The sequence below is a fragment of the Melopsittacus undulatus genome, chromosome 8 (genome assembly GCF_012275295.1).
Source record: "Melopsittacus undulatus isolate bMelUnd1 chromosome 8, bMelUnd1.mat.Z, whole genome shotgun sequence".
Taxonomy (NCBI): domain Eukaryota; kingdom Metazoa; phylum Chordata; class Aves; order Psittaciformes; family Psittaculidae; genus Melopsittacus; species Melopsittacus undulatus.
In genome coordinates, this window is record NC_047534.1 from 22,354,188 (window position 1) to 22,374,476 (window position 20,289).

Here is a 20,289-nt window from a genome sequence, read left to right on the forward strand (position 1 = left end):
CACAGGGACTAATTCTGCCATTAACTTCACTGGGATAAGGATCAACTTCTGCATTGCAAGTAATAAAGCAATATACAACTATTGTATGATACCTGTATAATTAGATCAGGATGGGTTGTGTTCTCAGGGAGTTATGTGAAGCTCCTTGATTGGAACAGGAGACAGACTTAACCTGATTGAATCATTAAATGGAAATATAAGAATGAACACGAGCCACTTAGTTCATTTCATAAATTCTAATAATTAAAACTGCATGTGCAATAATAATGGCTATTCCAGATATCCAAGTAAGAAAAATGCACCTTTGATATGTTGTGGCATAGGCATAATGAAAACATTGAGTTAATGGAGGATCTATGTAATAAGAGATACCATACAGAACCTGCAGTTGGAAATATATAAACACACTTCCCAACAGAATTTCACTACATCACAATTCATTAAGAAAATAGGCAATAACTGACAAGATAGGCACAAAATGGATTTTCATGTTGCTGGGATGAAGTATGGCTCCCAGCAATTAATGGGTTTAGTCACATTAAGCAGATAAATAATGCTATCTGACATTACAGTATTTCACATTACACTAAAATTTTGTAACATTTGCTCATAATATGACTTGAAATATGTTACCTAGGAAAAAAATGTTATCTCTGGAACAGTCAAACTCCATTAGAAACCTTAAGCTTGAAAAATCACAATGTTAACAGTCATATCCCCTAGCAAAGGTTTGCTTTCCTTAAATAGTGTTAAATTTAAACCCCAGAAGCTCTAGTCTCTTTTGGAGTTAGTCTTCCTTAGTGCATTGAGCTTGAAAGGGAAATTTAATGCACAGAACGTACTGTGCATTACTGAATGCTGGTAAGGGAAACTCTATGAAGAGCTGTAGAAAGAAGAGGGTAGCATTTAGAGTGAAATCACATCAGTGATATGGATGTTCTCTAAAAATATGTTTCTATCTTGTGCTTTTAAAAAAAAGCTCCTAATCTTATGACCCCGCTACCCATTATTAATAATTTAATTATTTTAAACCTCATTTTAATTGTCATGTTTGCCTTTTTCATAGCTGGATATAGTCAGAGTACCACTCTTCTTGTGTAGAAAAAGATTTTACTGTAAAATACTACAGGTTTAAATTTCTATTTCCTGCTTTCATAAATAATTCTGATTTCAGCTTTCTTATTCACATAAATATAGTTTAATACTGGCAAATGACAAATAAGTTCCAAACATTAGTAAAAATTGAGAACAAACACAGGAACATGATTTCTCTCACATAATGCTAATTCTATTCCAAATTGAGTGACATGGAAGAAAATGTGATTACTTGTGAAAGCTCAGGTGCAGTTTTGTGTTGGGACAGTATATGCAGTGGATTTGGAAGTGTCATGTTTAGCTGAAGGCAACACTTAGCGTCTCAGCACCCACCTCCTACTGAATTTCAACAAGAGTTAGCAAACAACCTTCCCTTGGGCTTCAGTGAAAATCCTTTTCTTAGTATCCAGTCTGAGCTGCAGTTTTATTTGCAGGAAACAAGGCTTTATTTTGAGGTTTTCTAAGGTATTGTTTCCTGGAACTGTAGATCTGAATGCAAAGAGAGTACTGCAGTTCTGTTACTAAAATATGACAATGTATGAAATTTCTGTATGAAAGAAATACTTAAAAAAAAAACCAAGACAACAAACACCTCTCAGAATTATTAGATTATTGAATACAATCAACACTTCAAAATCCAAGTCATATACAAACCAGAGAATCTTTTACTTGTGCCAAGATACAATTTTATTGTTTCTCAGATAACAATGCATTTAGGTATTTAACTTGAGGGTACTGGAAAAGCAAAACCAGTTCACTTACGACATTTTTCCTACTGTACGTTAATGGAAGAGGTAGGGATTTTTGGAGACATTGCTGGCAATGTCATAAGAAGTGCACACCAAAGGCTTAGTAATTGTGCCAACAAGAACATGTAATCTCTGCCAGACCATAGTATCTAATTATCTTCGATTGGAAGATGTAAAATATTTCACCACAGCTCATATATAACCTTGTAAAAATGACACTGTTTATGGAGGTCATAGTTCTGCATTGTCTCATGATGATTTTCAAAAACTTGCTAAATTGCTAAAGTGTATCACAACCTGTGAGTTTCAAAGCTCCTCTCTGGATGGTTGTGCGATAACCAGTGTGCGATTCTGTGCACCAGACTTTGAAGGAACCTCTAAGTGAACACTGTTGTGGAACCCTCATCTCCCAGTATTAGTGTTCAGAACAAATTATAGTGATAGCAATAGCAAATATGTATATTCAACTTATTTCTTTTTCTTAATGAGGTGAAGAAGAAACAGGGCTGCTGTCCAGCAGCTGTTTGCAGATGACTACCCAGTGCTGCAGAAGCTGCCAATGACCCAGAGCTTGGGAACTACTGGCTCTAAAGACTTGGTGTGTGCTTTCACATCAACTCTCTATGCCAGTCTGCGTTAGTATTATTGCACCTTAATAGTATCAAAAAGAAGTACTTGTTTTATTGTGCTTGTTTCAAAACCAGTACATTTAAAATCAATCAAGCTTATCTAAGTTGGGTATATAAAAATATATATGTAACCATTCACATTATACAGTAAAAAACAAAGCACCTGTGTGGAAAGTTTACCCTTTTCTTTGGGAGGAAAGCTGTCTTCATGTAGTTGCTTCAGTAACACATACTCATAAATATATAGATACAAAACCAGAATTTTAGCCACATAAATCTGTCCTCTTATGTAGCAGAGGAGACAGAAGGCCCAGAGGGGTGATATGTCTCATTCTTTCTCCATCACAGAACTGCTGCCATTCACACTGTGTGAACAAGAGTATGGCTTGGGTAAAGCGCAAAAAGCGTGAGATAAATTATGCTCCATGTAGCATAATTCCTCCCAGGAAACAGCAGACCAACAACCCACAAACAATTGTATGTTATTCTGTTGTTAGAAGGAGCATCTGTCACTCTAAGCTCTACAACCCTCGCTGAGGAATGCCAGCACAGGTTGCTGGGTTGCATGTGCTGTCTCTGCACTTTGATGGGGGCTGGAGAAAAGGGCTGGTTGTACACATTGCACTTGTGAAGCTATGAACCAGAGGGCTGCTTGGATACCTTCTGCAGCATCTCTGACCCAAAACCAGGAGAGAAGAACTGGGGAGAAAAAGGCTGTGGATCACGCAGGTCAAAGTATAGCTCTGAATTGTTACATGTTATAAAAAAAGATGACTGAATAATTTTGTCTGTTTAAACATTGAGTTTCTTTCTAATCCTAGCTGCATTTCACAATAGTAAAAGTGGGTATTTGAAGAAAATATATCACTATTAAAGATCCTTGCAATTATGTTTTTAGAAGTGCCTCTTCCAGGTCAGAATCTAATATACAGAAAAGTTACCTTTTTTTTAAATCCCAAATTAATTTGCAACAATTAGATACTGTATTTAACAATGTGAAAAGAGTAAAAAGCTATTTCTATACAGTTTCTGAGGTAATAAGCTGGGATGTTAAAAACATATTAATGCAAGTAATTTGGTTTTGAGTATGTTCTTTGCCCATCTTTTCCAAAAAGAGTGGATGGACATGCTGATTTCCATAAAGTGGAGAAAAAGTCTGTGGCATACTGGTTGGTATACTGTATCATAGTTCATCATGGTTTCTTGTGAGGTCCTCCCCATAATTAGTAGCTTGACTTCCAACGAACATATTCCAGTTGTCTAAAACCTCCTCTTTTGTTAGTTTTTGATCCTGGTGGGAGGAAAATAAAATCTATGTAAGGACATTTTCAAAGCTAAGTAAAAGACACACCAGCACAGATTTAACAAGAGCCCTGGGAAATACTGCTTCAAAGCAGCAGCCTGCAGGTTCAGGAACTGTGGTGAGTGAAATTTGAACAGCAGTGGAAGAAATAAGTCACATTGGCTTCACTTGGGTCAAACTGCTAATTGCAGTTCTTTGTTATTAACTCACCATCGAACAGTATATGGGTTTTCTGGTATACAGTTTTGCTCAGAGCTTTGGATTTGCCTTCCTGACACTAAAAATGAAAATCCTCTTGTGTACTTTGCTGAAGATGGCTGCTTATATTAGCAATTTACACGCTCTCTGTGTAAAAGTGTTTTGGCTTTTCAGGTGGAGGAAGTGAATGTATTGAGCCAGTCTTTAAGCTAAATATTTATGTTTGATTACAGAAATGGTTTGGGGGTGGGTTTTGCTACCTCCTATGTAATGTATCTTTTATTTTTCTCTTGCAGTCTAGATTAGCATAAAAAAAACCCATGACCACTTTTAAGAGTATTTTTTTACTATGTTAAAACTTCCAAGTTTAAGATGATAAATAATTTATCTAATCCAATGGACTTCCAGAACTGATAAACTGTATTTTATTACTTTGAGATTCTAACCCTACCAACTGAAAGTGGCATTGATATATTAATGCACTAGCAATTGTAGCCTCTAAGAATGCACTTAAAGTGTATCAGTAAGAAAATTTATTAATAAATTCCTGCAAGCTGGTATGGTAAAAAAAAACAAACCAAAAAACCCCCAGTACCCAAAACCAAACAACATCCAAAACCAGAACAACTTATATAACTTTTTTTAAAGTATATAGAACTCTAAGTACCTTGTCTACATCCGATTCATAGACCAAGTGCCTTGCTTCAGCCAGTGCATGATCATAGTCTTGTGGGAGAATCCAGTGCTGAATTTCCTCTTTGTCCATCTTCCCATCCTTGTTGATGTCACGAAAATCTGCAAACTGTTCACGCTCTGTAATCACCCAGTCAGGCTCTGGTCCACCCTCTTCATTTGCAAACATATCAGCTGGAGAGCAAATAAAAGGTCTTGCTCAAGTCATATTTAATTTGCAAATTATTCATAAACTAAAGACATTTATACAGTGTTCCTCAGAATACTAAACTTTTTCACTCTTTGCACAATGTTTCTTTGTACAGAAAATAATATGTGGGTTCTCTCACGCAGGTTTCTTCACTGCTTTTGTCCTGTTTTTAGAGCGATCTTTGTAAGAGAAATTAATTTTGAGTAGATGAGTCCTTTTTTAAAACATACTGCAGCATACCCCAGTAGAAGGTATTCTACTGAAAAAGACCTGGAGAAGTCACAAATCAGTGGTGAGGTCTGTGTCATGGATTGGTACTTTGGGATGGTGGTGTACCATCTGTGACATAGGATGAAGAGATTACATGAGCTGCTTTGATGAGTACTATGCTATATCTTGTGCTCAGTCTTTGAGGCATTCAGCTGTGGCAACAGTGAGTTCTGTGGCTGAGCGCTGGATTGAGGTGTACAGGGGGCTCCTGGAGCTGGGGAAACCAGAGGAAAAGCACAAGGCCCCACCAGGCAGCTCTCACAATAGGCTGATGCAGCTTGGGCATCATCATGACCAGTCATGGGAGATTTCAAGTGGCCTGGGGTTATGAACAGGGTGTGCAAACAGGTATTGAGAGGGCACCACACTTAGTGCAGAAGAGCACATGAAAAGGGCCATGCACCCTGCTTGTGCATGTCCACAACCCAGGGAAGTGCTCTAGGTCTTTGGCATCACAGTGTTAAAACTAGAGTTTATGCAGAGAAAGCCCCCTGAGGTGTCTGATGCTCCACCCAAATTAAGAGATTTACCAAAGAAGAGATTTAGTTTTCTCTTTGTTTTTTAACCCCAACTTCATAAAAAAAAAGATTACATCTGAAAAGGGGAAGTGGGAGTATTTAAAGCATTGAATTCCTCAGTTCATGACGAAAACTTCAGACAACACATTCACTTTCTTTTTTCATTTTTTTAAAGTGCAAATTATATTGTTTATTTGAAGCAACTGACGTGTCCTGTCAATTTGATTTTTATCATCCTTGCCAGTGTGGGGTGATCGTGACTAGAACGTTCTATGTTCCTATCTATAGAAGACATGAAAAAACAGCATTCCCATGGTAAAAATGTTGACAATTACCTTATAATTATATGTAGGTAATGTCACTGAATGAACTGAAATTACTGAGGAAATTATGCTGCTCTGTTATTTCAGTCATAAATGAATAGCATTCACATTCTGAGGCTAAATATAATTTACAAGGAATAGAACCCCCTGCCATTAATTAACGTGTGTATATTGTTCCTGATTATATGGGAAGTGATCTTTACAGCACCATCAGAAACAGAAAGACCCACCTTGAGTTTGCACTAATGCTTTCCTATTGCTTCTTTCTTCATTTAAAACCCACCAAAATGACTGCAGTGGGAGAAGGTAGCTTTTGGTATCAGCATAATGCTTCAAAAAGCCTAAAACATATTCTGTACTGCTGATATCTAGTCCTGCTTCTGTTCTGCCTTCATACATCCAAGTGCAAGACAGCAGTTAACTGCCTCGTGTGACTGAGGTTTGTGCAAATTAACTGTGACTGATCTGCTGTTGATGTTTCCCATTTCGTGCTCTTTCTGCCACTGAAGTAATGCACAGCTAACTTTCACACACTTCACAACTTCTCTAAGAATCTTAAATCTTGGTGCTGGTTTTGCACAGTTCATTTTGAATGCATCTTCTATTCCTCTAAGAAACATAATGGCATCACTGCTAGAGAAGTATTGGGTTTTGCTTACTGTAATAGGAAAATAACTAGTAGAAAAAAGGTTAATTTTGTGTTTTGCAATATGTGCTTCCAAGCTATTTTGCATAGTCAGGTACTACTAAAACTGGGAAGAGATTAACTCACTCTCTGATCCTCCTGCATTTCTAAACAATGCCTTCAAAAAGCTGTTATATGAGAATATTCCCATAATGAAAAATATTGTATTCCAGAGCCTCTTAGCCAAATTACACAATAGTAAGAGGAGAATTTTACGCTGTATTGGGCGAGGAACCTTTTGTTGGTGACGTGGCTATCTCCCTAAAATAAAGTTGAAACTTTCTGGGTTGGATAGCTGGTTTAAAACAATTGAACTGGAGCACAGAAATATTCATCTTTGTGTAATACTGCTGTAAATTGGAGAGAAGATGGACAAATGGACTGGAAATTATATAAGAAACAAATCTTAACACTTACCAATGTACTCATCTTGATCCACAAAACCATCCTCATTTTTGTCTATGTCTTCTAAGGTTTCCTGGAAAACAGTTTTGCATCAACATAATTAAGAGAATTTAGAATTCTGGCTACTCACCTCTTCGATCATTTATGTTTTGAGGCCTTGATCTGCCCTTGTACAGAAGCACTCTTTCTGACTGCAGTGGGACTGTTGTTTATGCAATGAATATACAAATACTCTTTCATTCTGAAAAAATTTCCTGTATGAATGAACTGGACACTATACTTAAATTTAAGACAAATGCAGATACAAGCATCAAACACTTAGCTGCCACATTTCAGCAAAGCCTTCCTTTTATTCTGGTTCAAGTTGGTGCTGTTTCTTGAATCCATTTAGGAGCAAGTCCTACTGAGAGCTCTAAATCAAATGAATTTGAGGAAAGGCATCCTTTTCTGTTCCCCACTTAGCTGTTATGTGTGTGTTCCTTTCTGAATCCTGTATGGAAAGGCTAGATAGAGAAAGACTTCATAGCTCATCCAAAAAATAAAAGCAAAAATAATGGTATTGGTTTTGTTCTGCTTACTAAGACAACAATGTTTTTCATATGCTCAAACTCTTCCGGGTGAAGGAAAGCCGTGAATTCTTCACGAGTTGCAGCTAAGTCTCCATCCAGATCTGCAGTTTTGAATCGTCTTTCATCTCTGGGCAGCATTTTCTTAAAGCTGTGCTGATCAGTTGCATCTTGGAATTCTTCTGGATTTTCTGCAAATTCATCAAGACAATCTCAAAAGTATGTTCCTTTTAAAACATATTACCACAGTGAAGCACCACAATCTGCTCTTGAAGTCTAGAAATACAAAGGTTTATTGTCAGAATAGCTGCCAGGAACATCTTTTTCCTATGAAGTTTTAAATTCAGGAATTGAGTACTTGGTTTGAGTTTCAAAGGTGATTTAGTAGAGTAGGTAAATCCTTGACTAAGCCTTCTGCTGCAATCCAGGATAATGGATTTTGCAGTATTGTATAGATTTGGTTTTTTTTCCTTTCTAATCTGCTTTTGTAAGTACTGCTTAAGCAGTATTTCGGGTAGATTTCATTCACACAAGCTTTATTCTTCTTAAGTGTTGGTATGATCTAAACAACTTTTCAGTTTCAAAAAGCAAACTAAAGAAAAGTGGTTTCACAAGACAGAAGACTTTACAGGTTTTTTTAAAATAGGATCACTAAACTGACTTCAAACATGAAAAGTACTCATAACAATTTCACAATTCACATGTTGGAAGACAAATGCAGCTGAAAAAGACTAGGCCAGGAATTACAATTGGAATTTTAAGTGTGTATAACCACATGACCACAATGTAGTAGCTGTTCTCCAAATCTTGGGGATTATAGAGAGCGAAGACAAAGGGCTGAGAAGGGCTCTCAGACATACTGCTACAGGGATCAAGCATTAAATATTTTCTTTCACGAATGTAATAAGCTCCTCTTTAAGGTAGTCTTTGGAACTACCACTGCTACTGGAAGTTTATTCCAGAAACTGCCTCTATGGTAAATAGATATTTTCTTCTATTTCCAGTAAGTATAAATGGTCAGTTAATACTGACTTGTTGTTCTGCCAGCACTGCCCTTTAGTGATCTCTTCTTCTCCTTCATTAACTTACAAAAAGCAAAGGGAATGTATGTGGGGCAAACAAAAGATTCAGGTATATTTTTTTATGTGCTTCTTTTGCCTGATTTGTTAAGGAATTTCATTTGCAATCTTAAGCACGTTATTCTGCAAGAACTATGTTAATTGGTAACTTTGCTATAGCTTAGACCCAGCCTAAATATTTAGTGTCTAGACTCTTTAAGAAAGACTGAATTAACAAATACTGATTAATTACACAATGTATTATTTTAAATTACCATCTTTAATATTAAAAAGTAATATATTTCTAATTGGGGGAGACTTCAATTCAGATTTGTTAGTATATTTAATAATCCCTCTACAAAACCTTCTATGTACTGGTGACTCATGGAAATGGCTGCAACAACTAGGAAGTGCTTTTGACCTCTATCTATAACATTTAATTAAATGGTCAAGCGTCCTAAATGTGACACCAAACTCCTGTTGACTGTAAGGCATGAAATTATGCTTTATAATCTCAACAGTCTTTGGGCATATAATCTGAAAACGTTATTTTACCTAGATAATAACCGTATGTGGCTTGTTTGTATTCTTCCCAGGCAATTTTATCATCCTTATTGAGATCGTAGTCTTTCCAAACTTTAGCCACATTTTCATAGATATAGCGTTTCTGTACCCGTTTAATCCAGTTTTTTAATTCCTCTGTTGTGAGATAGCCATCTTTGTTGTCATCTATTCTATCCACAATCTTCCTGTAAAAAAAGACCGGCATCCTTAATCATTGACAGAATGACAAACTGCAGGTCAGCCCAATTTTAGTCATCTTTAGCCTGCCCAAATTTTCCACAGGAGTGTCCCAGACTTATAAAGCTGTCCTACCAGCTAAGACTTTCTTGCATTTTACAGATTATTTTACGGGAGATGTCTCTATTCTTTATTCAATATCGCTATGAATAATTGAAATGGAACTTGCATGATCAAAGTTAGTGAACAAAGTACCTCACATAATACCTGGATTTAGGTTGTATCTACTAACTTAGGGGATCTGTTCTTAACTGTCAGTAGGGACTGGCCATGCTGGGCTCAGAGTAGAAGACAACAACTTCATCTCTGGAGAAAGCTTGTATTGGAGCTTGCTGGAGGTAACTAGGGTAAAAATCTAGGATTTCGAGGACACCTGCAGTTTCTCCTGTGGCTTGACAGCAGATTGACACTAGAGTGGAGTGAGTTATATGACTGTATAATGAGCCATTGTCCTGTGTAAAGCTGCTAGCCTCAAGTCCTGTTGAAATCAGTAGGAGTGAAAGGTACTGACATACTCCCAAGGAAACTTCTGCAAAGTTTCTGAAAACAGTCTGCACAAAGCTGCAAGTAAAACAGACAAGGAAAAGCTATGTTAACAAACAGTCAACATTCCCCTCTAACATTTAGGTTCTCTGCAATAAATCTCTCAAGGGCTGCTTGTAATTGCTAAATACCACCAGTTTGGGTTTGAGCATGTAAAACTGACTTCTCTCCCAGCTGCAGTGGTAGACTAGGTGATAAAAACTTTGTTTAAAACATGAATATAACTTTAATCCCACAACCTGTAGATAAACTTGTCATAGTGTTACTATATTCTGGGCACTGGCCTGTGGGAAGCTGCACGCTGCTCTTGGATCTGGGGCAGATTGCTGGCAATTCAGCAGAAGCAGGAGCTGACTTCTCTGAATCCTGACTTGAGATTCACATGTGAGCTCCCTAAACCTCCAGGCAGCCACAGGACACAGGGAGAAGTTCTGAACTTTTAAGAATTTATTACAATTCAATGCCTTGGTTCTCCACAAAGAAATCAACCCTGGCCAGCTGGAACTGCTCAACTAGTGAAGAATGTCTTTCCAAAGCCTTAGTTATGACAGTGGCAAGTAGAATCAATTAACAACAGTTGTTTCAGCTGAATTTCCAGCAATCTCGTGTGAGTCTGACAGAATCAGACTGAATTCAAAAGTATGCTATTTCTGAGCTAAAAGGGGGGAAAAGGGCTGCTGAATTTGCTTCCTGAAGTAGTGAAGTATGAATCAGCTGACTGGGAAACCTATTTTGTGTAAGTCTCACGGGGAATTGACTGCCAAGGGTCACTTTCACTGAACAATGGACTGTATTTGTCAATATATTTGCCCCACAATAAATTTAATTGGTTTTGCTGATACTTCTATTGCTAAATGTATTACTTATAATAAATGATTCTGTTAGTAGCTCTTTGGTATTTTTAAGGTTAAAGAAGTCAGGACTGTTTGCCAAAAAATGTCTCATATATATCTTCCTTTTCACCCATTTTTGTAGGTCTGTGTGAAGTATTTCACTCTGCTTTCCAGCTGAAGATGGGGACCAAAAATTAGTCTTGCCTACAAAGTATATCCATAATATGGATAATATTGCTGAGGTGCGTAACTCGAGCGAGGCCCCTTCAACACCGCAGCGGGGGGAGATCAGCGTCCAGGAGCCTCACCTAAGAGAGGCGAGAGCCACCGAGGGAGCCTCACGTCCTGGCCCGGCCTTGCCCAGGAGCCGCAGCTCCGCTGACGGGAGCAGGGACTCACAGGGGGCGGAGCCAGGAGGAGCGGCACCGGCCCTGACTGGGTAAAACCTGCCCAGGGAGCGTGCGCACAGTAGCTCTGCCCAGCGTAGGCACCCAGACAGAGCCGGTGAGAGCGGAGGCTGCGGTGCAGAGCTGGGAGTGCAGAGAGCGCCTGCACTGGTCTGGTGAGGGGAGGGTTCGCTATGGGCAGGGCTGCACTCGGTGCTCCTTGGTGTAGGTCCTCCTGCAGCAGGGGCTGAGCTGCGGGACGCTGTCAATAGGCTGCAAGATGTCAGGGAACCTGAGAGGGAGCAGGAATGCTTGCTCCAGGCCCAAACTGTGCGGGGGCCTCAAGCATCCATCGTAGCTCATGGAGGAAAGAAGGAGGCCGTTAACCCAGGGAGCTGGGAAATAGCAACAAAAAAAAAAGACAACAACAAAAAAGGGAAGAAGAGGATAATTAAAAGCAAGGGGCTTCCTCCTAAACCTGTTGTACCCACTCAGAACCGCTTTGCTGTCCTGCAGGGGGCGGATGAGGAAACACACTCGCACCAAAAACAACCGGCTGGTGCACTGGCAAAAAAGATCTCTACTGGCCCTGCCAGGAAAAATTAGTGCGTCGTAGTAGCAGGGGACTCAGTCAGCCTTACCCCCATCCCTGGAAAGGTGATGGAACAACTTATTCTTGTCGCCATTTCTAGGCATATCAAGGATGAGGGGGTCATTAAGAACAGCCAACATGGTTTTACCAGGGGGAAGTCATGTTTGACCAACCTTACAGCCTTCTGTGAGGAAGTAACTAGGTGGAGGAATGATGGTAGCGTGGTAGATGCGGTGTGTCTTGATTTCAGTAAGGCATTTGTTACTGTCTCCCACAGCATCCTCATAGGTAAGCTAAGGAAGTGTGGGCTTGATGATCAGGTAGTGAGGTGGATCAAGAACTGGTTGAAAGGAAGAAGGCAGAGAGTTGTGGTCAATGGGGCAGAATCTAGCTGGAGGTCTGTGACCAGTGGAGTCCCTCAGGGGTCGGTGCTGGGACCAGTGCTGATTAATATTTTCATCAACGACCTGGATGAGGGAACTGAGTGTACCCTCAGCAAGTTCCCTGATGACACTAAACTGGGAGGAGTGGCTGACACACCAGAAGGCTGTGCTCCCATTCAGCGAGACTTGGACAGGCTGGAGAGTTGGGCAGGGAGAAACTTGATGAAATTCAACAAGAGCAAGTGTAGAGTCTTGCATCTGGGGAAGAACAACCCCATGTACCAGTACAGGTTGGGGGTTGACCTGCTGGAAAGGAGTGAAGGGGAAAGGGACCTGGGGGTCCTGGTGGACAGGAGGATGACCATGAGCCAGCAATGTGCCCTTGTGGCCAAGAAGGCAAATGGCATCCTAGGGTGCATTAGAAAGGCTGTGGTTAGTAGGGCAAGAGAGGTTCTCCTCCCCCTCTATTCTGCCTTGGTGAGGCTGCATCTGGAATATTGTGTCCAGTTCTGGGCCCCTCAGTTCAAGAAGGACATGGAATTGCTTGAAAGAGTCCAGCGCAGAGCCACAAAGATGATGGAGTGGAACACCTCCCTTATGAGGAGAGGCTGAGGGAGCTGGGTCTCTTTAGCTTGGAGAAGAGGAGACTGAGGGGTGACCTCATCAGTGTTTACAGATATGTAAAGGGTGGGTGTCAGGATGATGGAGCTAGGTTTTTTTCGGTGATATCCAGTGATAGGACAAGGGGCCATGGGTGTAAACTGGAGCATAGGAGGTTCCACGTTAACATCAGGAAGAACTTCTTTACTGTGAGAGTGACAGAGAACTGGAACAGGTTGCCCAGGGGGGTTGTGGAGTCTCCCACGTTGGAGATATTCAAGGCCCGCCTGGACAAGTTCCTGTGTGATGTACTCTAGGTTACCCTGCTCTTGCAGGGGGGTTGGACTAGATGATCTTTCGACATCCCTTCCAACCCTTGGGATTCTGTGATTCTGTGACTCTACTTTGACAGGCACAGAGGCACCCATCTGTCAGCTGACCCAGTCTCAAGGGAGGTGTGTTGCCTACCTGGGGCACGGATCAGGGATGTTACGGAGAGGCTGCCTGCTCTAGTAAGTCCCACTGACTATTACCCACTTCTAGTGATCCATGTGGGTGCTAGGGATATAGATAGTAGTAGCCTGGAGAAGATAAGGACTACAGAGCCCTGGGAGAGGTGGTCAGGGGCTCTGGAGCTCAGATTGTCTTTTTGTCAATTCTCCAGGATACAGGGGAGGACCCTAAAAAGGCAAGGAGGATTGGCCAGGTTAATAAATGGTTAGAACGGTCATGCCATAGTCAGAGGTTTGGGTATCTTGAACACGGAACCCAAGTTTGTAGGCCAGGTCTACTGGGGGCTGGTGGAGCTTGTCTGACAAAGGGGAAGAGCGGTTTTGGTAAGAGGCTTGCCTGGCTGGTCAAGGATGCTTTAAACTAGATGTGTTGGGGGAGGGGGGCATCATTCCATCCCAACACACCCAGTCAGTTGCCAGCACCTATAATAAATGCTCAGAGCAACGTAGAGATACTTCAGCTGCCTTAGCCAATGAGCTGGCTTCATTTGGAGCTTGGCTCTGATGCCTCTATACAAATGCCCATAGCATGGGGAACAAACAAGAGGAATTAGAGTTGTGCACACATCTACAGGGGTTTGATATAATAGGTATAACAGAAACATGGTGGGATGGCTCCTTTGACTGGAGTGTTGGAATGGAAGGTTACAGGCTCTTTAGAAAAGACAGGCCCATCAGATGGGGAGGGGGAGTTGCCCTTTATGTTAGGGATAGGCTGGAGAGTATGGAACTCTGTCTGGGGACAGGTGAGCAGTCAAGAGAGAGTTTGTGGGTCAAGGTTAAAGGGAGAACAGCTACAGGGGACATTACTGTGGGGATCTGTTACGGACCGCCTGATCAAGAGGACTGGATGCAGCGCTCTACAGACAGATAGGAACAGCCTCATGCTCTCAGGCCCTTGTTCTCATGGGGGACTAACAACCACCCTGACATCTGTTGGAGGGAGGTACGGCCCGGCACAAGCAATCCAGGAGGTTTCTTGATTGTGTGGAAGACAACTTCCTTCTGCAAGCAATAAAGGAGCCGACGAGGAGAGGTGCCGTGCTTGACCTCGTGCTCACCAACAGGGAAGGGCTGGTTGGAAATGTGACTCTCCAGGGAAGTCTTGGATGCAGTGATCACGAGATGGTCGAATTTGAGATCCTCAGGACAGTGAGAAGAGCGTGCAGTAAGCTCACTGCCCTGGACTTCAAGAGAGCAGACTCTGGGCTCTTCAGGAACCTGCTTAGTAAGGTTCCATGGGAGATGGCCCTAGAGGGCAGGGGGGGGCAAGACTCTTGGTTGATATTCAAGGATCACCTGCTGCAAGCTCAGGAATGTTGCATCCTGAATAGAAGGAAGTGCAGCAGGAGGGCCAGGAGACCACATTGTATGAATAATGAGCTGCTGAGGAAAATTCGAAGGAAAAAAGAGGCTTATAAAAAGTGGAAGCAAGGACAGGCGGCCTGGGATGACTACAGGGATGTTGTCTGGGAAGCTAGGGACCAGGTTAGGAAAGCTAAGGCCCAGTCAGAATTAAACTTGGCTAGGGATGTTAAGGATAACAGGAAGGGATTCTATAGGTACGCAGTGAATAAAAGACAGACTAGGGACAATGTGAGCCCTCTCCAGAAGCTATCGGGAGAACTGGCTACACAGGACTTGGAGAAGGCTGAGGTTCTGAATGACTTCTCTGCCTTGGTCTTCACTGGCAAATGTTCTAACCACACCACCCAAGTCTTGGAAGGCAGATGAAGGGACTGTGAGAATGAAGACCTTAGGCCCACTGTAGGAGAGGATCTGGTTCAAGACCATCTTAAGAACCTGAATGTACACAAGTCCATGGGACCTGATGAAATACATCCACAGGTCCTGAAGGAGCTGGCGAATGAAGTTGCCAAGCCACTGGCCATCATATTTGAAAAATCATGGCAGTCAGGTGAAGTTCCTGATGACTGGAAAAAGGGAAATATAACCCCCATTTTCAGGAAGGGGAAAATGGATGACCCGGGGAATTACAGACCAGTCAGTCTCACCTCTGTGCCTGGCAAAATCTGGGAGCAGATTCTCCTGGAGGACATGTTAAGGCACATGAAGAAAAGGTGCTTGGTGACAGCCAGCATGGCTTCACTAAGGGGAAATCCTGCTTGACCAATTTGGTGGCCTTCCATGATGGGGCTACAGAACTGATGGACAGGAGTGGAGCAGTTGATGTCATCTACCTGGACTTGTGCAAAGTGTTCGACACTGTCCCACATGACATCCTTGTCTCTAAATTGGAGAGACATCAATTTGATAGGTGGAGCACTCGGTGGATAAAGAACTGGCTGGATGGCTGCACACAAATAGTTGTGGTCAATGGCTCAATGTCCAGCTGGAGACCAGTAACAAGTGGTGTCCCTCACGGATCGGTGTTGGGACCGGTCTTGTTCAACAGCTTTGTCGCTGACATGGACAGTGGGATTGAGTGCACCCTCAGCAAGTTTGCCGATGACACCAAGCTGTGTGGTTCAGTTGGTATGCTGGAGGGAAGGAATGCCATTCAGAGGGACCTTGACACACTTGTGAGGTGGGCTGATGCCAACCTCATGAAGTTTAACCATACCAAGTGTAAGGTCCTGCACCTGGGTTGGAGCAATCCCAGGCACAGCTACAGGTTGGGCAGAGAAGGGATTCAGAGCACCCCTGTGGAGAAGGACTTGGGGGTGTTGGTTGATGAGAAAATGAACATGAGGTGGCTTCAGTGTGCACTTACAGCCCAGAAAGCCAACCATATCTTGGGCTGCATCAAAAGGAGTGTGACCAGCAGGTAGAAGGAGGTGATCCTGCCCCTCTACTCTGCTCTTGTGAGACCTCACTTGGAGTATTGTCTGCAGTTCTGGTGCCCTCAATATAAAAAGGACATGGAACTGTTGGAACAAGTCCAGAGGAGGGCCATGAGGATGATCAGGGGACTGGAGCACCTCCCATATGAAGACAGGCTGAGAAAGTTGGGGCTGTTCAGCCTGGAGAAGAAAAGGCTGCATGGAGACCTCATAGCAGCATTCCAGTATCTGAAAGGGGGCTATAGGGATGCTGGGGATAGACTATTCTTTAGGGACTGTAGTGATAGGACAAGGGGTAAAGGTTAAAACTCAGTCAGGGGAAGTTTAGATTGGATATAAGAAGGAAGAAATTCTTTACTGTTAGGGTGGTGAGGTACTGGAATGGGTTGCCCAGGGAGGTTGTGAATGCTCCATCCCTGGTGCTGTTCAAGGCCAGGTTGGACAGAGACTTGGGTGACATGGTTTAGTGTGATGTGTCCCTGCCCATGGCAGGGGGGTTGGAACTAGGTGATCTTAAGGTCCTTTCCAAGCCTAACTATTCTGATGAGATGATACTGGGACCGTGGACCTTGCTTTTTATACTGATAGTCACCTGTAAAATAGCTCAGGCTTATTCTAAGCTGTGTGTTGGAGCTAAAGTGCATTGATCAGACTGAAAAGCTTTAGTGCTTTTATTTTAGTTAATCCTTGAATACAGCAAAAATTCAAGGAGCATGTTAACAGACACAAAATTCCAGCTCATACATAAGAATTGACACGTGTAAGTGTGTAATACCTGCAAGCTTACTTTCTCCCTTTAAATGAGGTGGGGTTACAGTCAGTATTAGTATCCCAAATCATAATAAAGAAGCTAGAGGGCAGGCCCATGCAACAGGTACATGCAACTGCTGCTACAGAGATGTAAGCTGCCAGACTGCCAAGACCTCCAGTGATGAAAGATAGCTTGGGCAAGGAAATCATTGCTACAAAGCGGCTAGAAAAGCCAGGCTTCTCCTCTGCACCCGATGTGAGTACAGCTGCCTGTTGATTATAGACTCTGGCCTTAGCCTGTATACAAACCAGGGACATTTATATTTAGATATCACAAATTTGTGTTGTGAGGATCTGTAACAATCTTCCATCCTCTGAAAATGACAGGCACACCAGAAATGGCAGGGAAACGTTTCAGAGGACTGCAGCCCCACTCTCCTTCTTCTTATCCCATCTCCAGCCTCTTAATGCAGTCCTTGGATGCCGGGATTGTCATGCTTCTTGAAAGACAAATGAGTTGTAGTGCTGCACTGTCATGGTTTGAGCATGTTTTGAGGGTGTTTTTTGTTCAAGGTTTTTTCCAGCCAGGTGGAGGAGGGGAGTCCGGGAGGAAGGAGAGACAGGACACCTGACCCAGGCTAGTCAATGAGGTATTCCATACCATAGCACGTGATGCCCAGGATGCATACTGGGAAAGAGAAGGCTGGAGGGGTAGAGCTGTGGAGGAAAATGGAGGAGGGAGCACATGGTGCTCGGCCGGGCAGGGTAGAGTGAGTTATGGGTCGGTGGCTGGTGGGGTGTTGTATTCTTTTCACTTGCTGTTTGCTGTATCATTATTATTTGTAGTAGTAAATGGCAGTAGGGGTTTTGTGTTATGCCTTAGCAATTAAACCGTTCTTATCTCAATCCGTGGGGGCTACATTCTTTGGATTCTTCTTCCTAACTCTCCGGGAGTAGGGAGACTTGATTTAAACCACGACATGCACATTAGGTGGGCTATATGCAATTCTTCCCTTGACAAATGATGCAGTGTGGCAGGACAGGGAGAAGGGATGGCCTGTCATGGAATTTGTCATAAGGGCAGGAGCATTCCCAGGTCAGTGCAAGTGTAGACCAGTTTTAAAAAGGCATGTCCATTTTAGTGATACGCTTTATGAGAATGTAAGTCATAGATCATGTATGCTCACTTCTGATAACCATTTTATCCACTTACTTACTGAGATAGATACATGTAAATAGTAGTGACAGCTTCCAGAGCATCAAGAGGTTAGTCAGTGGGATAATAGTGATACTGCACTAACAGCTTATAGTGGAACTAGACAGACATCAAATAAGAACCACTCCCTATGGAAGGGAATTGAAGGCAAAGGTAATCTTAGTGAAAGCATGCAGGTGTTTTAAACAATTTTCTTGTTAGTAACTATATAAAGATTTTTTTCTTTAACTACTGCTAAACTTGGTTCTAACTAGTGATCTGATTTTCATTAGATGCACAGAAGGGAGTACCAGTAAAAGACTCTACTCTTGGTGTAAAGTGCAGCATGGAAGCACAAGCAATATTGTAAGTCATGAAAAAGCTATGGGAGGATAGCTTCGAGTGGACTTGTAAATGTAGCTATAAAAGAGGAATAGTTTAAACTTGATTCACACTAATATGGTCCAGGCAAGTGACCCAGAAGTAAGGAACTGTAGCAGCAAAGCCCTCCAGCAGTGGGTGTGGTCTGACGGACACTAAGCACAGCACCACATTCAGCAACTCCCTCCACAAAGCTTATTGCTGTAGGACCAGAAAAGGCAGGAGAGAAGAATATGGAAGTGATGAATTCTTGGTTGCTTGTTTATAAAATCAGCAGGTGTGAAAGAAATCTAACTGAAGAGATACCACCGACTGTACAGTAATGAGACCTGGACAGGCTACAGAGCTGGGTGCAGAGGAACTTAAGCTGAACAAAGGCAAGTGTAGGGTCCTGCACCTAGGGAGGAATAACCCCATGCAGTAGTACAGGTTAGGGGTTGGCCAGCTGGAAAGCTGCTCTGTGGAGAAGGACCTGGGAGTCCTGGTGGAAAGTTAACCATGACCCAGGCATGTACCCTTGTGGACAAGAAAGCTAATAGTGTACTGGGGTTCATAAAGAAGAATGTGCCCAGCAGGTTGAGGGACGTTATCCACTCGTGCTGCTCTTGTGAGGCTGCATCTGGAGTACTGTGTCTGGTTCTGGGCTCACCAGTTCAAGACAAGGAACTGCTGGAGAGGGTCCAGAGGAGCGCTATGCAGATTAGGAGACTGGAGCATCTCAATGGGGAAAGGCTGACAGCTGGGCCTATTTAGCCTGGAGATGACTGAGTATCTTACCAATGCATGCAAATATCTTAAGGGTGGGTGTCAAGAGGTTGGGGCCAGACTCTTTTTGGTGGTGCCAAGTAACAGGATAAGTAAGGGTCAGTGAACAGAAACTCAAATTCAGAAACTTCCGTGTTAATATGAGAAAAAAACTTTACTTTGGGCAGCCCGCTCCGGTGCCACCGTTAGAGAGGTTGTGGAAACTCCTCTGGAGATACTCACAACCCACCTGGACACATTCCTGTGTAACCTGCTCTAGGCGACCCTGCTTTAGCAGGGGTGTTGACTGTCTATGATCTCCAGAGGTCCCTTTCACCCATTCTGCGCTACAAGACCGACTACACGAGCCCCTCCTGACGGCAAGGGGCCAATCTCGGCCGGGGGAGGGCGGCACCCCCTACCCTTCCGCCGGTCTCCTTTCGCCAAGGGGACAGCGGCTCCTGCCCCGCAGCCCAGGCGGACCCTCCCCCTGCTGCCACGTTTCCGCAGGCCGCCGCCCTGCCGCGGCTCTTACCCCAGCCTCTCTCGGCTCTCCTCCGGGCTGAGCTGGTCAAAGCTCCGCGCCTCCTCCTTGCCCAGGAAGGCCTCGTGGTCGTACTGGAAGCCCGGGCGGTCTTCGTGCTGCCGCGCCCGCTCCTGTCGCGCTGTCGGTTTGCCCAGGCCTCCCGGCAACAGCGGCAGCAGCGGCAACAGCGCCAGCGCTAGGTACCACTGCACCCCGCCGGCCCCCATGGCCCACCGCGTACCCCACAGCCCTCACCCCTCTTCTACCCGGCGCCCGCCAAGCCCCGAGCCCCCAAGCCCTCACCCCTCCTCTGCCCGGCGCCCGCCGAGCCCAGCTCCGCCCCACCCCGCCGCTCCCCAGGCCCGCTGCTCGCCTGGCCAGTCAGCGGCGCTGACGCCACTGGGCAGCGGCCGCCCGCGGCCCGGCCCGGCCCGCCGCCACGTCTGCAGAACGGTGGGAACTGCTCAATGGTGACCCTGGGGTCCCAGGGGCTCGTCCGGTAACGCCGGAGAACCCCTCGGGCACAACGAGGTGGGGAGCTTGGAGACCTTTTCCGC

The 20,289-nt window shown here is 43.6% G+C and overlaps 1 protein-coding gene across 1 annotated transcript; it reads right to left on the bottom strand.

The window, feature by feature from the left end:
- Positions 1–1,758: 1,758 nt before the first annotated feature.
- RCN1 (reticulocalbin 1) lies at positions 1,759–19,981 on the bottom strand. Its single transcript, XM_013129442.3, has 6 exons — positions 19,742–19,981; positions 9,238–9,431; positions 7,637–7,815; positions 7,071–7,131; positions 4,642–4,841; positions 1,759–3,764 (listed from the first exon to the last, which is right to left on the bottom strand). Exons 1-6 carry the CDS (start codon positions 19,957–19,959, stop codon positions 3,657–3,659), a joined length of 960 nt encoding a protein of 319 aa, XP_012984896.2. The 5' UTR covers positions 19,960–19,981; the 3' UTR covers positions 1,759–3,656.
- Positions 19,982–20,289: the final 308 nt, after the last annotated feature.

Excerpts from the sequence above, each read along its gene's own strand:
- RCN1 (XM_013129442.3), bottom strand. The coding sequence starts at position 19,959 with ATGGGGGCCGGCGGGGTGCAGTGGTACCTAGCGCTGGCGCTGTTGCCG. Across the intron at positions 7,816-9,237 it reads CACATACGGTTATTATCTAG|AAAATCCAGAAGAATTCCAA; the intron begins GTAAAATAACGT and ends ATGAATTTGCAG. Across the intron at positions 7,132-7,636 it reads TGAAAAACATTGTTGTCTTA|GAAACCTTAGAAGACATAGA; the intron begins GTAAGCAGAACA and ends ACTGTTTTCCAG.